This window comes from Paroedura picta, chromosome 8, assembly GCF_049243985.1.
Source record: "Paroedura picta isolate Pp20150507F chromosome 8, Ppicta_v3.0, whole genome shotgun sequence".
Taxonomy (NCBI): Eukaryota; Metazoa; Chordata; class Lepidosauria; order Squamata; family Gekkonidae; genus Paroedura; species Paroedura picta.
This window is the reverse complement of record NC_135376.1, coordinates 64,527,501-64,555,000: the sequence shown is the minus strand read 5'-3', so window position 1 is coordinate 64,555,000 and position 27,500 is coordinate 64,527,501. Positions and strand designations below refer to the sequence as shown.

Below are 27,500 nucleotides of genomic sequence, written 5' to 3'. Positions count from 1 at the left end.
ATGAGATTTTATTCCAGAGTTTTTAAATCATGAATTCCCATATGGCAATGGACTGAACACAGGGAAATATACATGAGGCACTTCATGGCCCTCTAGTGGAAACCTGCTGTAGGAAGCCTCCAGATACAATTGGGCAATTTAAAAAAAATTACTAGGTGGTTTAAGGAAACATGTGGATGCAATTTTCATATGAATGATGCCCTGTGGCCTTTCCTGCAAACTAAAACCAAGGATCATTTGCAGGTATTTTCATTTCTTAAAAAAAAAAAAAAAACTAGCAATAACCCAGTCTTGTGTGTGACAGCAAGACTGGAGCATTTTGATAGGAAGGTTCAATTTAGACTCATTTTACTAATCATATTCAACTGACGTGTGAGTACTATCACGAAATCTTGATTGAAATTATGTTTACTGTGTGTGATTTCTTGTATAGCTGATAACACCCCACGCCATCAGAGTTCAAACCCCACCACGGCACATTCCTGGAGTTGTTGAAGTAACTCTTTCCTATAAATCCAAACAATTTTGTAAAGGTGCTCCTGGGCGGTTCGTCTATACTGGTAAGTGTAGCAGTATTTTTTTTCTGTGTCTAAACTGTCCCTTCCTACCCTAATAATGTAGGGAATTAAATGATTAGCATTTCATGCTGGCACATTCACATTGGCGAATCTGTCAGCAGCTGCATAGTGATTAAGTAGCGATGGATCACTTTCAAAATGTGTCTGTAACTTCACAAAAGTAAGTCTAGGGTCAGATGACTTAACATTTCTTGAGAAGATACATTTGATGTTACGATTTGTGTCCGGGTTTACATCCAAGCGCATTTAGTATGCAGTCTGAAATGTTAAGTTTGTACTTAAATCCTTCAAAAATGTATTTTACACGTCTGCAGTGTGTACACACAAGCACACACCAATGACGTGATTTTGAATAAATGCATCAGAGCATCAGATTTAATTTTTTTTAAAACTAAAGACCATTATCAGTCCTCCTGAATAAGTGCAGCCATTCTTGTGTGGACGTATTCTCTGAGGGTTCAGTACAGCCATTATCTCTAGCACTATCATTGCAAACAGCTTGTGCAAGTTTTAAAAACAAATACTGTGAGCTGGATAGCCCAGGCCAGCCTGATCTCATCAGCTCTCAAATGCTATGCAGGGTTGGCCATGGTTGGTTTTGGATGGGAGACCACCAAGGAATATCCGGCATGCTATGCAGAAGTAGGCAATGGCAACCTACCTTTGAATGTCTCTTGCCGTGAAAACCTTATGGGGGTCTTGATAATTTGGTTGTGACTTGACAGCAAAAGAAGAAAAATTGCAAAACAAGGCAGCAAATGAATGGACATTAAAAAAAAACATGCATTCCCTGTGTAGGGATCAACATGCTGCGTGTTCACCTAAAGGGAAGGAGGCCCAAGCTAGCCTTGTTATCGGATCTCAGAAGCTAAGCAGGGTTGACCATGGTTGTTGCACAGAGTCAGCCAATGGCAGACCACATGACTTTATTTCTTGCCTTGAGAACTCTATGGGGCTGCCATAAGTTGGCTGCAACATGACAACATTTTGCACCACCAAATGGTTATAAAGGGGGATGGAAGAATGGGGTCCATTGAGCCCCAGGACAGTTCCCTCTGCACTCTTTTCAAACTGGCATCCATTATTTTGGAGTAGAAAATGTACTTTGAAGGTTGCTTTGAAGGTTGCACTAGATTCAACTTTTGTCTCATAGTCCCAGGCAGGGGTACATGCTGATTCAAACACATTGTCATTATGCAGAAAAGTTATCTAAACCTCAGCAGTAGTATGATTTGTGCTTAGTTTCGTATACTTAAATGTTGTTCATGTCAGTGAGCTCAATATGGTATTAGTCTCTCTTGTTCGTAAATAAAATTTCATATAACAATGTCCCCCCCACCCCCGAAAAAAAAGATCAGACATAAAACCAGGCAGCAAAGGTTATTAAAGGACCATTATATACTGCTGTAATGTTTAACTGTATATAATTTTAAAGTCTACTAGAGCTTGGAAATGTTTCATACTTTGTAATTTAAAATAATTTTGTCATCTAATTTATATCCAATCATTTTGGCATTTTTTTAAAAAATCAAGGAAATGTACTGGGCTGAAAAGAGGAATGTGTTTATGAACTGAATTCATTTACTAATACTTTCTACTGACAATTTCATGTAAAAGATTATATAATGTATACATACACACACACACACACACACACACATACAGGTAACACTGCTGATAGAAAGAAAATTATATGTTAAATAAGCACCTGTTTGCTAATCTGCAGTGATGTGGGAAATCAGTATTTCATTGAAATTGAAAACGTGTTTTAAAAGGTGCTTTCATAGTTCCCTTTTGCATTACTAGTTGATCCTGAGTAATTGTTTGATTTTCCTATTCCTATTCAAAAACAATTAAGCACTAATATTGTGGAGCTGGGTAATGGAAGAATACATAATTATTGGTTGGACCACCCCAGTACATAATGCCCTATGTGTACGTCCTTTTGAAAAGAGTCCAAAAACATTTTAGGGAATTGTTCATAATGAAGCGACAACATGAAGAAGAAAAAGAGTTGGTTCTTATATGCCCCTTTTCTCTATCCGAAGGAGTCTCAAAGTGGCTTACAATCGCCTTCCCTTTCCTCTCCCCACAACAGACACCCTGGGAGGTGGGTGAGGCTGGGAGATTTCACTGCTCAGTCAGAACGGCTTTATCAGCACCATGGTGAACCCAAGGTCATCCAGCTGGCTGCATGTGGGGGAGAGCAGAACTGAACCCGGCTTGCCAGATTAGAAGTCTACACTCCTAACCACTACACCCAACTGGCTCTCTGAACATTGACTTTTAAGTTCCTTTAATATGATTGCTAAATCTCTCAGACTTTTTATGCATGCCATTTTGAAACTGGCAAACAGGAGGGCACTTATGGGCTGACAAGGAAGATGTGTGTACACAGCATCTTGTTTTGTATGGAATTGGCCATAGCTTTATTTACCCGAGCCAGAATATTGGCACAGCCCAGGGAGACCCTGTGCCACCTCATGATCAGCAGACCATGAGGAAGCTGGACCCCAGTGACAAGCTGAGCCCCTGGCACCCCAAAGCTGCTGGGATCAGAACAGGGGGTAGGCAACCAAATATATCGGGGGACCCAAGGAGCACGAGCCTCTGTTTAGTTCTCACAGCTGCCTGGTGATGTGAGCTAGCCCCCCCCGATGTGGAGGCACCATTGCTCAACATCAGCTCTGCCTCTTGTGGAGGCTCCCCACCAGTTGATGAGTCTGGTTTGCAGACGCAGACTGCTCAAAAAGAATCTCCCCGGGCCTAAACTGCCAGCTGTGACAAAATATTGCAACAAACCAAGGAACAAAAGTACAACTTTAAGAAACTAATGCCCATGACAAAGACCATTAAATCTGCACAGCGTATATGGTTACATGTTTAAACATATGAAGCTTTCCTAACATATACCACTAAAATTTCCCTGTCAACTATGGCAACAAATTAACAACTGTTGACTTAAACTAAACAACATTAGGAACAGGGTGGGTGGGTGAGCATGTTCAACCTATTGCTGGCTGGATGAGGGGGCAAGAGGCAAGTTAATGAGTGGGCTGCCTCTTTAAAGGCGCAACTCTGCTCACGCACAGCATGCATGGGATAGCCCCATTTGACCTGCGCGCAAGCCATCTAGCACCCTGTGCTCTCTCCCTGCCAGTCCTACCCTTTGCTTCAGCTACCTGCAGCTGAGCGATAAAGGCATGCCCGTAATTCTCTTTGCATGTAAGACATATGTGGTGAGTACAAGAGAACGTATACAAGATAGATCAAGATGGGTAGCTATGTATCTGAAGAGATGATCATTGACTCACAAAAGCTCATATCCTACCACAAATATGGTTAGTTTTTAAGGTGCTACTGAACTGTTTCTCTTTAATAATGCAAGATGGTGAAGCCAATAATTGATGGAAACATTGCAGCTTTGAGTACCTTATTTGAATATGGAAAAGGAGCATATTCAAGACAACAATGCATGTTTTTTTTCAAATAATGACATGTTTAAGGATTTCTATCTTGCCTTTTAACCTAAGCTTCCAACATAGTTCCACCATACTGAACAAACTTGTTACATGCTGGACAAATGTTGGGTATAGTCCAATATAAAATTGCATGTGTTTTTCCAGATGAAATTCATATGTTTGAATATATCTCTGTACAAGATTGTGGCCATATATCATTAAGAGATGGAAGTGCCTTCTTTAGGCACTCAAACTGATATCTTAGGTTTTGCAAACTGAATCGTGGAGGCTACTAATAAGCTTTACCTTCTATCCACAGCCTGTTTTAATTTATTTAGAGTCCTGTTCTTGGCTTTTATAACAAAACAAGAAACAATAGTGGCTGTAGCAATGCTTACTTGCCAGTGTTCAAAAGCAGGTGAAAAATAACTAAGACCAAACATTTTAAAACTCAAATCTATGAGCAAGTGGCAGGTCAATCAAGAATCTCAATTCTCTGCAAGGATCACTTGATGCCAAAGTAACTATAGATGACTGGCTATTGTGGGTTTTCCATACTGTATAGCTGTGGTCTTGTAATTTTAGTCCACAGCTACACAGCCCATAAAACACACAACAGTCAGTTGACTCCGGCCATGAAAGCCTTCAACAATTTGTTTAGCTGTAAATTGCCTTAAAGTTTCATAGATATAAATGATGAATTTGGGGTTATTAAAAGTTATTACCCCCCACAGGAAGCTTGGCACAGCATGTGAGAGGGAGCCTGACCTAGCAGTCAGCTGACTGCAACAACAACCCACGGAGTCCAGAGGAACCCTGGGGACATACACCATTCCCAGCTGGGAGAGCAGATCCCCTTGCCTATTGAAGTCCGCCACTAAGGGAAGCAACCTATATAGGGGAGGTGCCAATCAGATTTGACTGCCCCCAGGACACTTGGTAAACTGTCCCCTGGCCCCCCAGCTGGGTAAGCCTTGCTTGTATATGCACCGCCTCATAGGGGGGCCCCGAACCCAGGAAGTCTGATCGCACACTGGACTCCCTGCCAACAGTCTCCATCCCATGTATACCTGCAGCTGTAGCAACAAAACATCACCTCAAAACCCTGAACAATGCTGAATACAACAACATAGGGTGGGTGGGAGGGAAGCAGTTCCCTCAGTGATAGTCACCATGGGTCCTGCCCTGATAGTCACCATGGGTCCTGCCCTGCCCTTGATGCTGTGTGTGCTGTGTTCCAGCAGCACACACACAAGAGGGCCTCTGAGTGGTTGCCTAACCCTCTCAGCAAGTCCTCCACCGTGTTGATGTTCGGCCGAGGTAAGTCTCGGCTGGGTTTTTCAGGTTTATTTTCACCTGTATTATAATGATAGTGGATACAGGAAGGCTGTTTCTGTAGATACCCAGGAAATAGAAAAAGTGTGAAGGTGTGATGTACCTTTTACTTCAGTGACCATAGTTTATGGATTTTTTTCTGGGTGTGTCGGACTGAAATAGTTTCCAAGGTCTGGGTGCTTTTGTATCCGGGAGTCAATTCTGTAGCATCTCGTACATAACTTTATTCAAGTCTGCAAGGGTGCTTATATTTATCTACATCTGCCTTTTGTTTAAAATCAATTGTAGTAATTGTCCAGATTCTTTGGCTGGTATTCCCACTGACGTGTCTCACAAGGATCTGGTCTCAGAATTCAAAAGATAAGCATACTATATTGAACAGTTCTATGTAAACTTTCATAGTTTTACAGTGTTTTAAAAGTCACATTCTCATAAAGATCAATTTATTCTTTGTCCCTTTCACCAGGAGTCATAGGAAATGTTAAAGAACGACATTTAAGTGAATCAAAGTTACTAAAACTGCTGTGGCTGCAATTAATTTACTGGAAGCATAAAAATAAAGAGTTACAAGACTACACATTTCAAATGCTTTTTAAGGAGCATGGAAGCCTAGATGGCTACAGAAAGTAAAAGGAAGGGTAAGGTCAAAGCCTGTCTGACCTGGAAACTTCAGTCTGATTTGTATTGCCCCTAAATTGATGGGGACAATGAGATAATCATTGGAAATTACACTCCCCATTGAAAACTGAGCCAAACTTCACTGTATTTCACAATATGAAAATTATGTAGCCCCATAAGAGGGAGGGGCTGAATCCCCAGGGCATCTGTTTCTCATCAGTGTCCCACCATGCTTGCAGTCTGGCTTGGCTCTCTAACATTTAACCTTCTCAGCATGAGGTGGAACAAAGGGCAACAAGGCAGCAGAATAATGAAACAAGGGTGTAGTGTGGTATGGAAACGGCCTTTGCAAAGTACAGAAGTTGAGGCATTTAAATGACGTATATAAAAGTTCCAGATTAAAAACAAAACAAAATAGAAAACCAAGTAATCTCACACACTCAGACCTTATTAGTCATATATAGTAAGAGTGCTGTGCTGTTTCTCAGCAGGCTGGGATGAAGGTCTATTACCATCTATCCATGCCTTTTTGCTTGCTGCTTTCCACTATTGTAAAGATACAATTACCTTGGGAGATTGTGGCAGTTCAGTTGATTAGCACGGTGAATTAAAAGAATGAGTCACAAATGACATGTCCAGCTCTTCTCTACTAGTCCTTGGTATTCCCAATATACCTCACCCTTGTTGTAAGAAGGTCAAAAATTAGAGAGAAATAACAGTTTTCAAGCAGCTAGCACTTAGGAGCAGAATTAACAATCATTCTGTATGTAATTGCTAGTTAGTAAATTGCCTTCCAGACTGTAAAATGCAATATAAACTGGTGGGCACCTAAAATTAAATTAATGAGATATTTGCTGCCTTTAAAAGTGAACAATGCAAATTAATAATTGAGTGTAGTACTTGTTTTAATATTTGTCAAGTAGTGTATCACTTGCTTGTTTAATGACAATTAAAATAGTTCTTACCTGGGAAATTCTTTTTGGCACATTTAAATTAAGCAGCTTTTTGCAGGTTAGATTCATCATTTTATTTGCTAGCAGTCATTGAAGGTTCTTAAATTAAATATCTGAGATTACTTTTTAATTAGATTATAAGCATTGCAATGTTATTTGATTAAGGCAAATTGTGATTTGTATGCTTCTAAATGGAATTATGGTACAGTCAGTATTTTTAAGGACACATTTTAAAATGTGAGAAAAACCTAGCACGTGCATGCATATATAGGTAAGGGCATATCACCTTTCTCGGAATTCATGTTGCACAAAGAGTTTTCTGTAGAAGAAAACTTTGCCAACAGATTTTCTTCCATTACAGTTTTTCATATTTGACTTTTAATCTATACCTCTTCCACCCAAGTATCTTACTTACTTACCCCTTTCCTCCAATTTGACTAACTTCTGCTTAAGGGGAAATAAATACTGTGGAGTTAAGGGTTTTACTATGTCATCTGCACTACACTAAATTGAGCTGAAACAACGAGAGTATTGAGACACAGAGAAAGCGGAATGCTGGATAATATATATAAAAAATACCATTCCTGTGTCTGCAATACATTCCCTAATTGTAAGAATACAAACAATTATTTCTGTACAAAGACTTGCATTCACCCTCAGAGGTGTGAAACAAATAATCACTTCCTTTGACAGAGTATTCCTGTGCAAAAAAAGTTACATTGTACTCGCACACTTGGTCAATATCACAGGGTGGGGGTGGAAATCTCTCTATTCATAATGTATTATTGTTCTGGATCTTTTAAGTGGGTAACTGTTTTGCCTATCTGTATCCATGTTAGCTAGTTTAAACCTTTTAATCCACTTCCCCCTCTGAAAAGATTTCAAGCTTCAAGTGTTTTAAGGATCTTTTGTGTGAATTCGGGTGTGCTTCTCTCAATGGGACTGCTGCCCTATGTTCAGAGTCAATAGCTCCCTTCCATCACAGCCAACACAAACTAGCTGTCTCATAGGTCAGTGCTCTTTAAACAAATTACTTGTATCCACAGAGCAAATGATTGTTAATTGCCTCCCACAAATCATACTATTTTTACTATGCTAAACTAAATGCCTAATGCTTTAGTTAAATTCAAACCACCTGATCATTTCTTGTACTTATTCAGTTATAATTCTTAACCACAGAACTTTGTCATCATGAAAAATTGGGAACAGAATGCAGATAGGGAATGGTTAACCTTTGTTTCCTGGAACTTTAAAAAAGGGGAAAGAATATTTACTGTCATATTCGACATTCGCAGCAATTCTAATCTATATAGAATGCTTGCTTTTTGACTATTTCATTGTCCAAGCATACTGTTATGTTTTTACCGTATTGCTTATTTATTGATCAGACCTTGGGATAATATTAGTTGTCAGGAGGACAGACATCCCTTTCGGGATGTCTGTCTCAAATATGTCATTCAAAGCAATATTTAAAAAATAAAATGCTATAACTCAAGCTTTAACTTTACCATGATATAATTGTTCACAAATATATACCTAACATAAACATGTTTTATAAAATGAGACAGGCAATAAAGCATTCTGTTTAATACTGTCTTGCTCTGCAATTGCACTATTCTCAATTCAGAAAGCATTTTCATTAGGCCAACAGTAATGAAGATTATTTAAAAAAAAAAAGATATGATAACCTATCACGGCGACTATATTTTAAGATTGCATAAAATGGGTCATTTTAAACCACTGCAGTTCCAATAAGTATAACATGGTCATTGTTGTCCCCTTTCTTTTCTGTCTCAGAGGAGACCAGAAGAATGAGACATACCATTTGTGCTATTGCACAAGTAGACTATTTGTTCTAATCAGTGACACCCATTTACTAGAATTGCTTAAAATGAACTATACCTCATACAGAAATCGCACATTTAGAGTGTTCCATTCATCATCTGAAAATTGAGGGCCAGTAAACTTTTCTGTTCCTCCAGCGGGATCATAGACATGCATCAAAATGTTAAAAAATGATTGGTGAGAGAGAACTGTCACCCATTTATCAAAGAAAAGGAACATTATTTGCTAATTTCCCAACCAAGGCAGTGACAGGGTGCTTCGTCTTTAGACCCATGGTGACCAACATGGCCTTTTTGTTATTAGTACAAGTCAAGCGCTTTTTGGCTGTTGCTAACAAGACACATTTGTCTATCATCAGAGAGTGCTTTATTTTTTTTTCAAGTAGCTGTGACCAAAGTCTGATCTCTGCATCACAACTGGCTCTACTTCTCCAGGTTGTGGCAGCACTGGGTAAAGGAAGAACTGATAAATCACAGAGTTTCGGCATCAAGGTGAAGTTATTGACTCTGTGGTACCAAGACTGACGAAATGTATCAGGAAGGTGATAATAATTCATCTTCCTCAGTCCTGTTCAAAAGGACAAAAGGGTCACTTGCTCACTTAAAAACTGGTAACATTTGAACACATGCAAAAGGCCTTTTGTTTTTCATTGAGATATTTTTCTCCGATATTTCTTCTCTCTTTACTGTGCCACTAACATTACATATTTTGTGGAGACCATATGAGAGACAGTGTATTAAGCATCAAATAATTAAAATACATTTTTGTTGTCTTGCCATTTCTAGGTTATTTTGAAATTATAGCCATGCTTGGGTTGCAAATATTTTTCAAAGGTGCTGAGACCACCCAGAGCTTTTAATTTATGCAAATTAAATTGAGAAACAACAAATAGCTGTTGTTGAAAATGTGCATACGATTCCATAATTGTGAATGAGATCCGGTCATGTAAGCACCTCTAAAAGGTTATGGTGTTCAAAAACTTTCAAAATCCACCAACTTATACCCAACTGTCAGCTCTGACCACCTACTCTGCAGCCATTTTCTACATAAGTATACCTCTTAAGAGGGGACATTTATCACATTGATTTCCTGCACTTGCTTGTGCCAGGCCCTTCTTTCAAAGGAGGCACTGGACAGTACTAGCCAGGGCAAGAAACACTCCACCTAGAGAGAGTATGGCAAGTGACTATATAAGGAGCTATACCCACTCGCACATGCCCATATGCTGCTCTGGCTGAGCCACCCAACCTTACAGGGGATATAGTGGGATTAGCTGGTTGCTTTTATAGGGCCAAGCAGCAGTTTGGGGAATTTTTCCTGATTGCTTTAGTAGAACCTTTGCTATTATGATTATTGCCTGCTTTACAATCTCCTGGGAAGAGGAATGCTTAGTTAACTTGGCCTGGTCATAGATGGTCACAACTAGTTGGCAGGAATATTGTGGGTTTCTCAAGATGGCTCAGGGTAATTGGCAAACACCTGAAGCATTGACCATGTGAAGGCTGTGGCTGGAACAGGCCATCACACTCCTTATGATGGAATATTTGGGGAAGGAGCACCTTTGTGCTGAGCAGCATTGTTCCAAGCCTTGTATGACCTTGCAGGGGATGAGGCTTAGCACCTCTCAGTACGTAGCTCATGTGCAGGTAAGGATAAACAAGACTGTTGAAAGTGCTGGCCAAGTCTGAAGTCAGTGTGAACCTGCTTACAAAAGGCAGCTGAAGCTGATTGTCTGGTACAACCTATCTTTAAATAGTTAGCAATGATTAGAGATGTCAAATTTCCAGAAATTTTGAAACTGTGTGTGTGTGTTTTTCCTAAGGTATATCCGTTGTATACTACTTTATCAAACCTTAACTAATTTTACTGCTTTAACAATAGAAAATGCATGATTTATTGCTTAGCATATAAAATTTCAATATTTAACATATTCCTGGAAGTTATAAATGGTTTAGTTTTTTACAAGCACCTTTGCAAATATACCCAATACTTGAAAGAAAACCGAAAACTGTTATACCCAACACTATCTTAGTATGTGTACCTTACTTTTTTGCTATTGGGTTAGATTGCTAAGTTCTCAGTGAAACTCAAAGTTTTCCTCAGAGGCATTAATGCCATTTCTGCCCCACCTCATTCTGATCTTTTTTCTCCCCCCTGTGCAAGACAGGGCAATAAGCTGTCCCCTCCCCCCCTGCCAGTCTATAGGTAAATTTGTCACAGTGATTTGAGGGATATGTAAAAAGGTCAATAACATCAGGTCAAGAAGACAACAGAAGGCATGCAACTGTTGAGAAGCAGAAAGCCCTACATGCTGCCCTCATAAAGATTAGATATCCTTCAAGGTGCAGAAATGCATCTTGGATTTAATAGCACATCCTCCTCATCTTTAAAAGCATTTCACTCATTCTGAAAGATACACTATTTCATAGGAGGTTTTGGGAAGGGGTAATGCTCCCCAAAATTTAAAATGTTTCAATTGAAAGAAATATGGGAGGGAGGTGGAAAAGACCAACCTCCCCCCCCCCCTATTCAATTTGTTGTTTTTAGGACTGTCACGTCTCTAATAGTAGCATAGACCAACCATTTAAATAAATAAAACTAGTTAAATCCATACAGTTGTCTTGTATCCTCATTTGGGGTTCCAGGGCAATATGACTTATTGTATCTGCTTACTTGGATGAATTATGTACATCAACCAATCCCCAAGGCATTTGCAAATGTTTAGTAACAAATGTGGTTTCTTTCTTACTAGGGTATCAAAAGCTATGGGGTATTGGTATTTATAGTTTGTGGGGTAGGGGGAGCAGTGGTTGAGCCCTATTGTATATCAGATAATCAATGAAAACTTTAATAGGTACCACCTGGTGACCTGCAGATGAGACCCACTAGAGATGGCCAAGATCCTGTTGCATATTACCTGCCATACAATGGAGTGGCCTATAGGAATATAAAGTACTCCTTAGACTGTACTTAGTCACAGACAGAGCCTTATTATAAATCAAAGAATTCCAAACAACACTCTAAATGTCAAAACATAAGCATGAATCATATATAAAAGAGAAAACCCCTTTCAAACAAAAGTGGTTTATTTCTAACCTTGTTTTAAGGAATCATGGTTAACTTTCCTAAAATATTGTAAGATTCTCAATTACTTGGCTTTTTTCCTTTAGGATGACTGAATGGCAGTAGTTCGCTTTCATGGGGGAAATTAAATTGGCACACCCTGCTAAGAGCCAGTAAACCCCACTCACTTTGTTGATTTGAACACTTTTACTTTGTTTCATACCATTAAGTAGACACCATTAATGTACACTGGGGAAAGCAAATGGGCTGTAAGCATGGAATCAGCAGAGGCAAAAACTGTCTTTAAGATCACTTTCCCCTCTATCCTAGATTACAGTCTGTTTGATTTCTTCTACAGAATTCACTGGAATCATAGGGAACCCAGTCTGCTATACTGTCTATACAGTTCTGCAGTATTAGTATAGTGGAGTGATTAAAGCAGGGATAGCCAACCAGGGGTCCACGGGAGTTCTGGAGGGGTCAGTGGCCTTTCCCCTCCTATCTTCTGGGATCATAAAATAGAAACATAGGCTCATAGAGTTGGAAGAGACCTTCAGGGCCATCTAGTACAAGCCCCTGCAAAATGCAGGAAATTAACCACTACCTGCTCACTCACAGTGATCCCAATTCCATGCCCAGATGATTCCCCCCCCCCCCCGCCAAAAATATCAGAATCCTTGGCCAGTCTGGCCTGGAGGAAATTTGCCTCCTGACCCCAAAGTGATGATTGGGGGAATGATGTAAACTTCTTTAGCTCCCCATTGAAGGGAAAAGCAGAGTATAAATATCAAAACATGCAAATATATTCAAGTGGGAGAAGACATGTGAAAATCATGCATTAAGTTAACATTGACTAGCAAAATGACTGTCATTGTAATGTTGTGTCAGTGTGCGAGACAGAGGGGAGGGACATATATACTACAAGAACTCTAGGAAGAGTTCAGGATCATTTAGTTTTATATGCTGAGCAGAAATGAATTGTATCCCCTTTCACTGAGGACTATGTTAACCAATGTCAGGTGAAGGGTGGATTTTGCACTCACTGTATATTTTTCCAATCAAAGATTAATTTTTCCACAGAAGTTAATGGCAGCCATCACTGATATGGACAACAATAAAGAAATTATTTGGGGGACATTATTACAGTGTGTGTCAAAATCTTCCCTTAAGAATCCCACCCTTTAAGATTCAGATCTGCTCATAAGGGCATAGCCTACATCTGTCAACCCTCACCCTGTTTCTTTGTCATACTCTACAGCCTGACAGAATCTTGTGTACAATTTTTGTGATATTAGAATTTAAGATTGTTAAAAACTTAATTACTAAAAACGTACTGAGAAGATCAAAATAAATGGCTGAGCATCTTAGCACAAACTAGATTTAGGGCAGTCAGAAAGCCTCCTTGGGCCCCCAGTAGAAAGAATTTTTCTGCCTTCTCTTGCATCTCCCAGATTCAAACCCTAGAAAACAATTCACATTGCTCTATTCTTCACGTGTTGCCCCAAATTAATCTCAAGCAACTACTGTGCTTTTTGGTTTGTTGGTTGATTCTTACTTTGTTTTACAAAAGATTGGTGTGATCCAATTCACACTTGGGCATATCCAAATTATAACTGGCTTGTACCATTGGAAGAGGTATTTATTCACTGTACAGACATATCTGGTTCAATGTGACATCTTTTTGCAGCAGGTATGATTAATCTAATTCGTTAAATGCAGTGATGTTTACTTCTGAGTAAACATAGATAAGACTACAGTGTGTAGCATTCTATTCTGTTTAAAAATTTTACATACTGTGAGTTCAGGCTGGTGATTTGTCAACAAGCCTTGCAAATATCCTTTCAAAATATTTATTTATTCATTTACTTACTTACAATGCAGCCTGGTGAAGAATCCTGGTGAACTCACAAGCTTGCTTACTACTTTACTTTGTTTAAGTTAGTCCTCATTTAGCTATTTCTTTTCTTTTTTGACCGTCAAATCATAGCCAACTTACAGTGACCCCTCATTAGGTTTTAAAGGTAAGAGATGTTCAGAAGTAGTTTGACATTGCCTTCTTCTGCATAGTGACCCTGAACTTCCTTGGTGGTCTCCCATCCAAATACTGACCTACTTAGCTTCTGAGATCTGATGTGATTAGACTAGCCTGGGTTATTGAGGTCATGGAGCTATTGCTTTACCTAGGCTTAGTTATTGTAGTTCTGCAAACATAGTTGCTGCTTTGTTGTGTGTAGTGTGCTGTGTGACATTGGATCCCCTTTCGAGTCGGTTCACCACAAAGATGTGCATAAAGTTGTTCAGTAAGGATTTTATTTAACAACTAGTTGATGCTGGGCTATACCTTTCTATGGTCATTGCCACTTTTAGAAAACAGAGAACAGCTCCATAGAGACTTTTGTATTGTAGAGAAATAAACTTTTCTTGCTGCTGCGACCTGGAGGGGCTTAAACTTAGCTCCAGAGTTTCACTCCTTCCCCTCAGTGATAGATTTTTTCCCCTCCATTGATGTTTTAGTGGGAGGAGGAGAATTTGAGCAGCAAGCAACTTGCCTGTCATTTCCAAACAGCAGCATTCCATTTCCATTTCCTCAGAATGACTTTGGGCCCCAGGAAATTTGCCTACCTTTCAATAGCCTTGACTAGATGAGATGACTGAAACTGGTAAAATGGCATGCTGGAGCCCCAATCCATTTTGGATCTCCTTTCAGATGCTTTTAATACTTGGGAAAAAAACATGTGGGAGATCCATTCATGGATCCCCTGTCATCTGGATTTGGCCATTAAACACTTTAAATTATAAAAGTATAAAACTGCTGCAGCTTTCTTCTTCATAGGTATAAAATGATCTTTGGTTTTATAGGTCCACTGCTATTTTTTTTAAAACAATTAATATTCAAAAAACATGGCTTTCATCTACATCATTTTGAACATACTCTCTCATGCTGTTTGTCTACAGTTGCGAACATTTTATTTCAAAGTTCTTAAACTTTTATGAAGTCTACAAGAGGCAGTTTTGCAGAGCCTAATGTCTCTTTTTAATAGTGGAATGGAAGATCTCAATATTTGTGTCCCCAAGATAAAGATGACATAGGCTTACGGTTTTCTTTGCTGATGGAAAAATACTTCTTAGTTCATCATTTCACACACCTGGAAAAGAGGGGGAAGTAAACAGAGATAGAAATGCAAGGTGAGACCAGTAGGATGGGAGCGAGATCAAAGTGTGGGGTATTCATGTGGGAAATTGAGAGGATTGATGAGTGAAATATTGTAGAATGTTCTGGATACCGAAATACAGCCAGAAGCATCGGGGTAGATTTAGTGTTGGTGTTCTGATCTTTTGCCAAGACTGCCAGATTTAAAAAGGCAACTTCAACCCACATCCTAAACCACAAAGCCTTGTTTCTGTAGAAATGTAAAGTTTCAGTATCTTCCAATATATCATGGAAAATATTACTACTTTACCTGGGCAGGTTAGAACTCAGAAACATTTCAAGCAGGATTGGAGAAGCTCCTGTTATAGAGTATCAAAAGAAAGAAAATCTTCTATTGTTACAGCACATCCATACATGGGTCAGCAGCAGTTCGGTCTTTAAAAGGTAGTGGGAATTTCTTTATTTAGCTATAGCACCCATGGGAAGAGTAAGCACCAAATAAAGCCACAAATATGAAGACAGACAAGCATAACTATAGCTTGCATTATTAAAATATATCTCAATTAGTGAAGCACCTTGGAGTATTTAATACTTAAAATGGAACATATTGTTTATTTTGATACAGTACTATACCATTACTTGGGTACAGTATTCTGTACCATATTAGCAAAATTCTTTATATTAGTAAAATGACAAATTATTTTAAAAAATATGCTGTCACATTAGTGAAATGTATCCACAAAATGTCATGCTCTGTTACATTAACATACATATTAAGCTGTAGTAGCTTCCTGCCACAATATAAACATTTATGATATTAGGTAATATTCCCTTTCTTTTATCTTAGACATTCTCAAGTAGGCATAATTGTTTTAGTGTCATTAGCAATGTGTCATCTCTATGTAACAGTCTTTGTGGAGTCATCTACTAGGAATTCAGAATTTCAGATGCTTATTGAAACATTTTTTCTTGGGTGGTAGGATCCAGATCTTTCTGTAATACAGAAGTCTGTGTCAATTATTGTATTTTAAGTTAATGCCCAAAGCAAAATATTTCCAGGAAACATGAATCCAGGAAGTTCTTATAGTGGAAGTCTAGCAAAAGCCATCCCAGTCCTGCTAAACCAGGGGTAGTCAAATTGCGGCCCTCCAGATGTCCACAGACTACAGTTCCCATGAGCCCCTGCCAGCGTTCGCTGGTAGTCCATGGACATCTGGAAAACCACAGTTTAACTACTCATGTGCTAAATGAACTTTTGGGTACCTGTCTCTAGCTGGATGAAAAAATGTAAATACAAATAGTATACTGCATCCCTGTTAGAAAACTGGCAGTACACCTCTCAGTACATCTGCTTCCCCCATCAAACAGCTGTTTAACACAAGTGCCAGTTGCTTAGCGTACCTTTTAACTGGAACAAGGTAAGGTGCATTTTGACTTCTGTAAGGCAGATTTATACACAACACAGGTCATCTGAGCCTTATTTTAAATTCACCTAGCACTTCACATGTGGAAGTGGTGAGCAGGCTGCCTACTGGCTTAGTAAAGTCAGACTTAAATTAGACCACCATGTTAAGTGCATGTAATATAAAGGGATGCTGACAGAATGTTTAAATAAGTAGATATTTTGCTCAGAGAGCATGGCATGGTGTGAAGGTTGAGAGTTGTGGCTTCTAATCTGGCAAGCAGGGTTTGATTCCCTGCTTCTCCACATGCAACCAGCTTGTCTCAACCCTGATAGTACTGTTCTGACAAAGCAATTCTGCCAGAGCTCTCTCAGCCTCACCTACTTCAAGAGGGGGTCTGTTGTGGGAAGAGGAAGGGAAGATGGTTGTAAGCTGCTTTGAGATTTCTATAGGTGGTAAAAAGCAGGGTATAAAAGCCAACTCCTCCTTCCCCTCTTCTTCTTCTTTGTTGTCATCTTCATCTTCTTCATGGCAGAACTACCATCAGCAGATACCACCAGCTATCAAAGGCTGGCTTAGCATACGTTGATATACATACTGGAAGTTTGTATGTTGAGAGTACATGCATTTGGTGTGATGAGGATGTAAGAATGAGGAGCTTGAGGATGCTGTGTTTTCCTTGAACAAAGGATAAAAAGACAGTGCTAAAGATAGCCATTCCATCTTTGTTATTTAATCCAGAAAGAATATGAAGTTGTTTCTTAAGCATATGTATGGCTGCAAGCCCCTGGAGTGACAGAAATATATACCCCATATCTGATTTCTTCAGCCTCAGACAATAAAAATGGTCTTTGTCCATTGAAGACAGAACACTACAAATATCTTAACCATAGTTAAAAGATTGAGAACAGTCTTCAGTGTTGTGTACTTTGTTCTTGAGGCAAATTTCATTCTTTCTCTTGTTGGCCTAAATAATGGATCAACATTCCATTGCACCTTAAAGCTACCTAGGTTTTCTTTTAACTGGAAATTGCAGATCCACTTCAAACCTTCAAAATCCTGGTGAAGCTGGAAATCATAATTAAGGGAAACATAAACAAGGTATGGGGGACAGAGATTCAGTCATGAGGTCAGCAGTGTTATTCCTTTACTAGGCTTCCTTTTTCCAGCTGCAACCCTACTCACATCTACTGGTGCATAAATTCTGTGAATAAAATGGGACTTACGTTCAAGAATACTTGCTTAGGAATACTCTCTCAAAGATTAAGGCCAAACTTCTAGTTATTAAGAAGATCGAATCGTTCTCATTTTTTTTTAATGATAAGGTGTAGTCAAGGAAGGCTTGAGTTTCTATTAGGGCCATAATGATGTGAAATTTAGATTTTAATTTCCCCCCTCCACACACACTCTCTCTTGAATAGAATTTTGCTTATTATTATCAGGGCCATAATGCTGGGAGACTTAGCTTTTTATTCTTCCCGCCTCTACTGTTTCCTGAATGAAATTGTGCTTATTTCCCCCCATCGCACTTAACATTCAGGAAGGAAGAGTATCTTTTGGGAGGCAGCAGTTAAAAACAATTTCCCCAACATTGTGGCCTCAATGTAAATTTTTACCCCATGGCTGCTTGCTAAGCGAATATTAATGAAAATGTCAGAGATCTGATCACAGATCTCCCATGTAACGTGCAGTATAACCCTAGGAACACACACATACACAGAGCAATTATTCTCCAGCTAGACAAAAAAAGATGTATATTATTATATATTATGGCCTTGGATGGCCTTCCTTAATACAGTTGCTACTGTGATGACTACAACAGTTAATACATCTAGTTATATATCTCTGTATATAATAGTGATGTGTGGCCCCCATTGCAGATAATGAAATCTACAAATTGGCGCACATTAAACAGATTTTCTTGTAAATTGGGGGTACCTCCCAGATTTGCAGAAAAATCTGAAGAAGAGTTGATTTTTATATCCTGCTTTTCATTACCCAAAGGAGTCTCAAAGCTGCTTACCATCACCTTCTCTTCCTCACCCCACAACAGACACCCTGTGAGATACGTGAGGCTGTGAGAACAACTGTAACGGGACTGTGCCTAGCCCAAGGTCATCCAGCTGGCTGCACATGGAGGGGTGTGGAATCAAATCTAGCTCTCCAGATTAGAAGCCACTGCTCTTAACCACCACCCCCTCCACAAAAAAAAAACACTTACCTATAGAATAGGCAACAGTAGTGGATGTGAGGAGCCATTCCAGCCTGGGCTGCTGCAGCAGAGTATACCAGGAGTGGTTCTGGGTCTGTCTGTTATTGAAGAGGACATGAGGAGAGGTTCTGGGATAGCAGGAGACATTGGGAGCTGCTCCAGTCTCCAATCAGCTCCTGGGCATTGCCACTGCTGCAGCTGGTCTCAGGGGACAGGATGGAGTGGCCCAGGCTTGGTGATGGGGAGAAATTTGAACTCCCCCTTGTATATCTTTATTTATTTAGATATTATGTGCTTATCATTTTGCAAAATCCCAGGATAGGGCACAACAATAATTGTATCATCATGACATGATACTCCCTGAAAATCATATGGGATGGGATGGGATGGGATGGGTGTTTTATCATGTTTTATGTGGGGGGGGGTATATTGTATACCGTCATGAGTCCCCAGAGCTTGGCGGCCTAAAAATCTAAGAAATAAACAAACTAATTAATTAATTAATTAATTAATTAACATGTTGAGTATGGAATGAGCAGAAAGAACCATTAGATGATATACTTACCCTATCTGCCTGTTCAGCATAATAATGGATACAGCATTGTTTCCATATGTATTTATAAGCTGTTCTGTGGAGCAGTGGTGGTGACTATTCATACAGATAGATAATGTTATTCATGTTTTGCAATTCCATTTCAGAATTATTTACATGTTGCAACTATGTAGTAACCTGATGAACCTAAAACTAGTAGAAACTTGCTGTATGTTTTGTGAGGGGTCACCATGTTGTGAGGGGTAACATTGAACAATTCCAGATTTTACTACAAGCTGATGTTAACTGAACAGGCCAGTAAGAGCAATTTCAATGTCAGTGTTGTGATAAAAAAATATTGTTTTGGTTAATTGTATTTTATTTATAAAAATGAATTATCATTTATTTATTTGATTATATTGTCCTACTTTTAAAAGCTTTTAAAAAGTTTTATATCACTTGCAAGATCAGTATCAGGCTCCACGGAAAGGGAGTTCCATAGTTACAGATACGTGCTCTCGCTCTACAAGTTATTTCACACTATAAAGCAATCTAATTTTTATCCAGAAGTCACAATGCAATGTAGAGGAACTGATTGTCTTATCGATATGTAGGGCCTAAACCATAGAAAGCTGGATAAGTCAAACCCTAAACCTTGAATTGTTCCCAGAAGGCAATATGGAGTTAATGATAATGCTGGAATGCAATATGCTTCTCAAATCTCTTCCCAATGGGAGGTTTGCTGAATTCTACAGAAGCTAAAGCTTCTAAAGCAATATCAAGAGCAGTTTTTAGAGTAATGTATGTAGCCTTTTCACCAGGTAGAAATGCCGTGACACTGACACAACTATGAGATATTTGGGAATGGTTCAAAGCTAACTTAATCAACTAAGAGAGAAAGAGAGATGGTGGGTTGGAAACAGTGCTTTAGCAATTAAAGTTCCATTTTTAGAGATATGAAATGAAACAGAACCAAATGGGAAAAACATGATTTTGGTCTTAATTCTGCAGTATCAGACCATTACAGTGAATTAGTGGTAACTCAGTGAAGATTTCCTATATTCCAGGATCACTAGCTATCTAGAACATTTTCACCCCAGACAGAATGACTCTGATTGGGCCTGATTCAGATATAGGTGTGTGGTTAAGAAACCCTAGGCATCTAGTTAGCTTTCCTATACTAGATGAACCCCTAGTCAGAGATATACCTCAGTAACACTATAGGTTCATTCTGGGTACAATACAGAAGTATTATTTGAGAATGTATGCTTCCATTCTAAGCACACCCAGGAGGGGCCAGCTGTGGCAGCCATGGCTGACTGTGTCCTGGCCTCCAGCCTGCCACCATTTGCTCCCTCACCCCCACAAACAAAGGTAGGCCGCGGGGCGGGGGGGGCACCAAATGGGAAACGAGACGGCTCTTGCTCACAGCCCACCCCACGCTTGGGCCCACAAAGCCGGAGAGCCGTCCCGCCCAACTCGTGAGCCCCGCTAGCGCCCACTGTATTTGGAGTAGAGCGGGCTTATTTTCTAGTTATCTCATAACTTTGTAAAAGGTTACCTATAAAAATAACTTAGGATATATCAAAAACATTAGCTCACTTGCTGCTTTTTATCTTAAAGTCAATTTAAAAATAATGATTACATGTTTCTAATACATACTGATTAACATGTAATTGATTAGCATAGTATTAGACTACTAATATAGTGGCCCTCGATCAATTCCATCCAGGAATCATAACAGTGCAGTGAAGTTGAACATTCATGGAATTCTTGCAGGCTTATACACCTGGACCTCAGCAAATTTTGTCTATTGATAATTGGTTAGATGGCTTCTAATCTACACAAGGGCATGTAATTATTGCTACTCTGTCTTCTGCTCACTGATCTTTAAGGTTATTCTGTTCTGGGGCTCTTGCATGCTTCCCTGAGAGGCTAGGTTTTTTCTGCCTATATGTGCCCCAGCATTCTTTATGACTTTTGTTGTCAAGTCCAAAAACTGTTTCTGTTATTTCTGGCCATATCTGCAACAAAGGAATATGTTAACCTTTTGATAACATTGGCATGAAGCCAGTCATTAGAAATCATTAGAAATGCTCCACCACTGACAAAGCTCATATTCTGCTTGCTTGTTGCAAGCCAGAAGCCAATTGTCTATTGGCCAGTTTGGTTGTTCATGAGCATCTTGAGTTTGTTTGGTAGGTTAATGTATACGTATTCAGACAGAACAGTGCAGTGCAGTGAAATCAGTAGATTTTCATGCATGCTTGTTACTGTATGACTATGTGATGTACAATGGGAGTCTTTTGACAGCCCTGTTGTCACCATGTGTTCCTTCATGGCCAATTGTTTAAAGAATGAATAAAACAGTCAGTCAGTGTTGCTGTCTGGTGTTCTTCGAAGTCCATGTAATTGCCATTAATGGGTCCAAATATTATGAAATTCTGAAATTCGGACTGTCTTTTGTATTGAGAGCACAGTGAGGAATCTGTTGCTCCTACAAGCCTCTGACCTGTATCCTGCTGCTCATTTCCCCTCTTCAAAAATTGATACGGGAGCAGCTACAACTAGGAGGCCTACTTCCCCTCTGAAGGTTGCGGTATTGAAATGGTAGTGCCTCAGGTTTCAGGGACTATCTGTCCCCAAGCTTTTTTGTGATCTGCTGATGCTCAGAAGTTTGATTAACAATCCCCCTTCAGTGGAAGGCTTATGTGTTAATTTACTTTCCCCCCTTGATTCACAAGTTATCCACATGTAAAGAGATAAAAACCTCTTTTGAGGAAATGAACTATATTTGTATTCTGAGGTAGAATACTTCACCAAGACCCATTATGCATGGCGGCAGCTACGCCACATTGCTGCTGTGCTGTTGCTTTTGGTCCTGCTGTCCCCTATGTATACACGGGAGTGGAGCTCCTCCAGCTGTGCCAGTGTAACGACCCTACACGTGCAACGCGGGGTCAGAAGCACTGGGAGCGCTATTAAGTGGCAGCGGCAGCTGTGGGGGGAAGATTGGGCACAGGGGTAAGCAGTATAATGTGATTTTTCCTTTGCTTGCTGTTAAAAGCTACTGTCGCTGGAAATAAAGGGCTGTATAAAATACAAACATTTTAAATGCTTCTCATTTGTCCCAAGGCTCTGAATTTCCTAACACTTGTAGATTGTTAACAATCACTCTGAATCCAATTGTCACCTCTGTGCTCACACAACCACATTCCGTATTCGGAATTCTTGTGTCCCAGCTGAGGAAAGACTCACATTTTCCTGGGAATAACATGTTGTGGTTGGAGCAGTGAGAACATATGCTGTCCCAAAAAGATCTTGAGGGAAAATATCTGGATTCCATTCAACAAATGAGCAGTTTTTACCTTTTTTTTCTATATCTGTTTGTGGCTGTTTTCTGAATTAAAGTATCTGACATTAAATTAATTGGGGACAGGGTGCCCCCACTACAGGATGATGGGGAGCAGCATGCTGTTCTCCCACCATGGCAGGGGCGGGGGGGGCAGCAGAAGCAAGAGGCATCCCTGCAGGGATGACGTAGGTTGGGGGAAGAGCCCAGCTTCCCCAATTATGAACAGGGCTTGGTCACCTGCACCCTCAGGAGTCCCAGGACTCTGGAAGAACCCACATTTCATTAACGCAGGTCTTCCGCAGGTCTTCCGTGGGCCTAGGTCAGGCCGGGCCCTGGGTGATGCCGATGTCAGGCATAATCGGGGATTTTCCCCAAAGCCCTGTCGCCACCATTTTGGGCATTCCAGCCCATGCATAATGGGTCCAAGAGTGAATTGTACCATGGTAGGTAACATCCAGAGTAGGTAGCCCAATAAATCTTTAGCTTATGTCATCAAAGCCATAAATATGTGGCATTAAAAAAAGAATCCAAACTAGTATTCTGCCTTTGTTTGATAGATCTTCTAACTGCATTAGCAGAAGGGTCTCCCCAACTTTCCTTGCTCAATTTAATGTTTGTGAGAACAGGGTCTCATGATGAAAGTAAGAACAAATTTGTAAGATCCCCCCCCCCCATTTCATCAAGGGAACAAAACTCTGAATAGAAATATGAAAGGTGAAAGAGAGAGATGATAACATCCCTGTGACATATTTGGTGAGCATAGGTCAGAGTGTGGTCCAGTGTAAAACATTCTTTTAGGGAGAAGAATAAGAAAATATCCCTTGTTCCCTCAGGCATTATCCACTTTTCCAATAAGAAAATAAGCAGTTTTATGGGCTTCAGGTAACTAGCAACTGGTATAGTTTTTGCTACCAGATGCTGCAATTGTTGGACCATAGATAGAATTTGCAATGTGCAATGAATGTGTGAACTGAAACCCAGGTTTCACTACTACTAATTTTTTCCTAGGAAAACCTGCTCCTCCAAAGCTACCAAGGCAGTTGTCCTGAGAAAACAAGCTGATATTCTCAGAGATCAAAATTTCCCTTGAGCCTCCTGGTTAAATCCCCCCTCTCCTCCATGAGGTTAAATTCACACATGCTACTTAGGCACTTCTCAGTCCTTTTCTTGCTGTTAGAGAACATGATGTGTAAAATAAAAATGCAATTTTAAATGTGATTATACTGGGGTTTTTTGCTGGTGAAGCAAGGAGACATAATTAGAAACACATACCAGTTTCTCTGTGCTTTACAGTGCATGTATTATTTTGATTCAATAATACTTACGTCTAAGATGGTGAATTACATGAAGGTAGTAACATAAGGTAAAGGTAAAGGTATCCCCCGTGCAAGCACCGAGTCATGTCTGACCTTTGGGGTGACGCCCTCTAGCGTTTTCATGGCAGATTCAATACGGGGTGGTTTGCCAGTGCCTTCCCCAGTCATAACCGTTTACCCCCCAGCAAGCAAGCTGGGTACTGGGTAGTAACATACAGTTTTTCCAGATCTTCTTGCCTAAGGAGAATGAGTTTAGGGTATAAAAATGGGTGGAAAAGATCTTGAATCCTAAGATAATAGGAGTTGAATGGCAATATGGCAGTATGGTAATAACTATTCTTAGCAGCTCCTGGTTTTTTGTTTTAAAAAGTACACGTGTGTCTTTTTGGGGGAAGAAACTACCGTTTTTATCCAGTATCTTGTCTTTCAAGCATCCCTGAGTTTGAACATGAGGAAATAGAGAATCCTTGGCCTTTCACCCCAGAATTTCATTAAGGGCTCAAACCTGTTCCTATAATGTGCTGCTGATAAGGTTGCCAGGTCCTCTCTGGTGGGAGAGGGGGGTAGGGTTGCCAGATCCAGGTTGTGAAACTCCTGGAAGTTTAGGGATGTCATCTGGTGAGGACAGGTATCTCAGTGGGGTACAATGCCATAGAGTCTACCCTCCAAAGCAGCCATTTTCTCAAGGGGAACTGATCTCTGTAGTTGGGAGATGAACTGTAATTCTGGGGAATCCCCAGTCCTACCTGGAGGCTGGAATTCCTGGTTGGTGCTGAGTACTTTCTGTGGCCATTTCTGAAGAATTCTACTGCCTCTTTGCTTAATAGGCTACACCTTGGCTACATTGCAAAAAAAGTTTGCCATATATTGTTACATAGCCTGTTGGCTGATTATCTCTGGGAAGGTAGAATCATATTTCAACCTCCACCCTGAAGATTCTACTTGAAGAAAATGAACTACCACATCATAACAGGACATAATTACCATAGGAGCTTTGCCGAATCCATCAGGTAGGCATGCCAGCTCTAATTAATATGCAATAACAAGGGATTGCACCTTTACCTGAACGTCCTCTGAGAGGCAAATTTGATTCTGCAGTCTCAAATGAGTTGAGTACTTTGGATGTATTATGTTCTTGACCATAGTAAGGATGAACATTCAGTGATTTTTCCACACAATAATATGTTGGAGTTATGATACTAAATTGATTAGCATATAATTGAAGTACAAATATAGTGCTGGACTCTCATTGAGCACCAGTGCCAAAAGGACCTTGCTGAGCATCCTGGAAAAGGATATTGATCTGAAGGAGAAAACTCTGCATTGGAAGTATGTTACATAATTTTATTTATTTATTAAACATTTATCAACTGCCTTTCTTTTTTACCAAGCTTAAGCCAGCTTAAAATATAAATAAAGTACATAAACCAGAGTAAATAAAAATACATGGAACCAAAACTTAAATGTACAATTGAGGATTGCTTTAATCAAATGCCTCCAAACCTCTGGGGAGGTTCTTCCATAATTATGGGACATCCATTGAAAAGGCCCTCTCTTGTATATCCTCAAAATGGACTTCCATGATTGATGGGACAGTTAGGATCTTAATTCTAAGACAGGACCAATTCCTGGGCAGGAACAATTTTTCTGAAGCTCTTGAGGCATAGCATTGGTATATATAACTAGATCTAGTGAACTGGAGTTGTCCACTACAATAGGATATGCAGAAGCATTTATTTGTACCAGTTTTAGGCTATAATATATTTCTAATGACCTTCTTTTATGGGGATATAGTGAACAAAATGGAATAAACCTCTAAGGTCAATTGTAAAACAGGGTCATGCTCCATTGCTCTGAAGTTCAGAAAATGTTGGACAGCTGTCAGAGACACTTGGCGCTTGGTTGGACTCTTTAAACTTGGGGAATTGATGAACCTGTCCCTATGTTCAAGGCTATGGCCCTTTGGACACTGCCATCAGCCTCTCGATGTCTGCTGTAGACCATAAGCATCTGCTTCAAAGTACTGAAGGCAAGGGTGCTTGATTATCCAACAATTGCATCCAGGTTGTTAACTGTAATCAGTGAACCAGTCAACTGGCTACTAGTTTGTGTCTGAACTGTTTGGATGTGTCCATTTGCAAAGGACTGTAGTTGGCCATCCAATTGCTGGGGCAGAAGATTGCAATTAGACATTCGGAGGAGGCATTTGCTGCTTCAACCTTGAGCATGGGGATACTTAATTTGTCTTATGGCTCAGATCTCTTGTAGAAATTACATCTTTATCTCTTCTTCTTAGGAGATAGAAAACAACAATGTTGATGTCTCTATATTTTTTCTCCAGCTTAGAGCGATGAGTGGATGGAATAGAAAGTTATTTTCTCATGAATGCCACTCACTGTCTATGCTGCCTCAACTGCAGGGGAGAGACAGGTAGCCTCCTTGCATGCCACATCAGTCTGGTCTTAAATAAGGTAGCATATATCTTTGTTTCTAATTGTCAGAACTCAAGCAAAAAAGGGGGGAAGGGAAGAAAAATGAAATCCAGTAAATATCAAATGGAGGGGACACAGAAATGAAGACAATCATAACAAAATTGTACAGACTCTACCTTCTGTCTAGAAAAACCAGAGATCCCTGCCCCTGATGAAGTCAGAAGAGGACACTACCTTCTTGACTAGAGGGCAGTGCTATTCTGGAAGTGGAGATTATGCTGTGGATGTCTGAGGCAGGAAGATAATTATCAATTGACTTCTGCTTTTCAAGCCAGCAATTGATACAAATGACTGAGGTTGTACTTAATTTCATCTCCCAACTATTATGAAAAGCAAGGGCCAGAGTATAGCTTGGAGTTAGGAATGATCATATTTGAATTTCAGAAAGCTTGGGTATGCTTAGCTCCATGCTAGGTTGTGGCTAAAATACTTACCAGTTTCTTTGTGGAGTGTGTGTGTGGGGACACTTTCTTCAGTATATAGGTTGTCCTTAGCAGTCCAGGGATATTAGTCCTGCTTCAACAAGCAAGAGTGCCTTCTGATGAATGATGTGTTCAACCCCTCTAAGCCTTTGTGTTTCCTATGCATCCCACAAAGCTTGGCTCACCCGGCCGAGTTCTGTGATTGAAATTCATTGCCAAATTTATTGAGAAATTAATGAGAAAAGCTGCAAAGTATTGACTTTGAGAGGAAAACACAACTCATCTTGAATGAGGAGGAAAATGCAGCAATAATTTAGCCACTATTGATTTTGCCCTGTCCATGTATTGATCTTCATTTTACAATATTAATTTGCACCTGCAATCGGCTGCAAAGGGAACAGATTTCATTTCTTTGCTGCGTTAATGTGCAAAGCATTAGGTGCTCTTTAGAAGTGGTGGTTCTAGAAGTCACATCAGAAAGGCTGGGCTTTTTTTATTATTTGCTCTTGTTACTGCAATAGACTAAAAATTAATTTTTTTGTTGGACAAAATATTAAAGTGAAAACCCTGCTCAAATGTCTACCTTCCCTCAACCCCGTAGGCTGCTTTTCATCTGTGTGAGGAACAATCAGCACCCTGAAATTCCAACCACTTCTCATCATCATGCCCATATCAGTTCAAAGTTCATGAAATTTCTATGAGCATTGATCTCTACCCATTGATTTTTTTTTGCAGCAGATCTTTGAAATTTTAATTTCCCAGGC

The 27,500-nt window shown here is 39.8% G+C and overlaps 1 protein-coding gene across 8 annotated transcripts in view; it reads left to right on the top strand.

Moving 5' to 3' along the window:
• EBF3 (EBF transcription factor 3) overlaps positions 1-27,500 on the top strand; it is a 202,091-nt gene that overhangs the window by 142,995 nt on the left and 31,596 nt on the right. For all 8 annotated transcript variants that reach the window (XM_077350124.1, XM_077350131.1, XM_077350129.1 and 5 more), the window contains one exon: positions 434-560. In XM_077350124.1, coding sequence (XP_077206239.1) covers positions 434-560 — 127 coding nt within the window. The remainder of the gene's footprint in view (positions 1-433; positions 561-27,500) is intronic.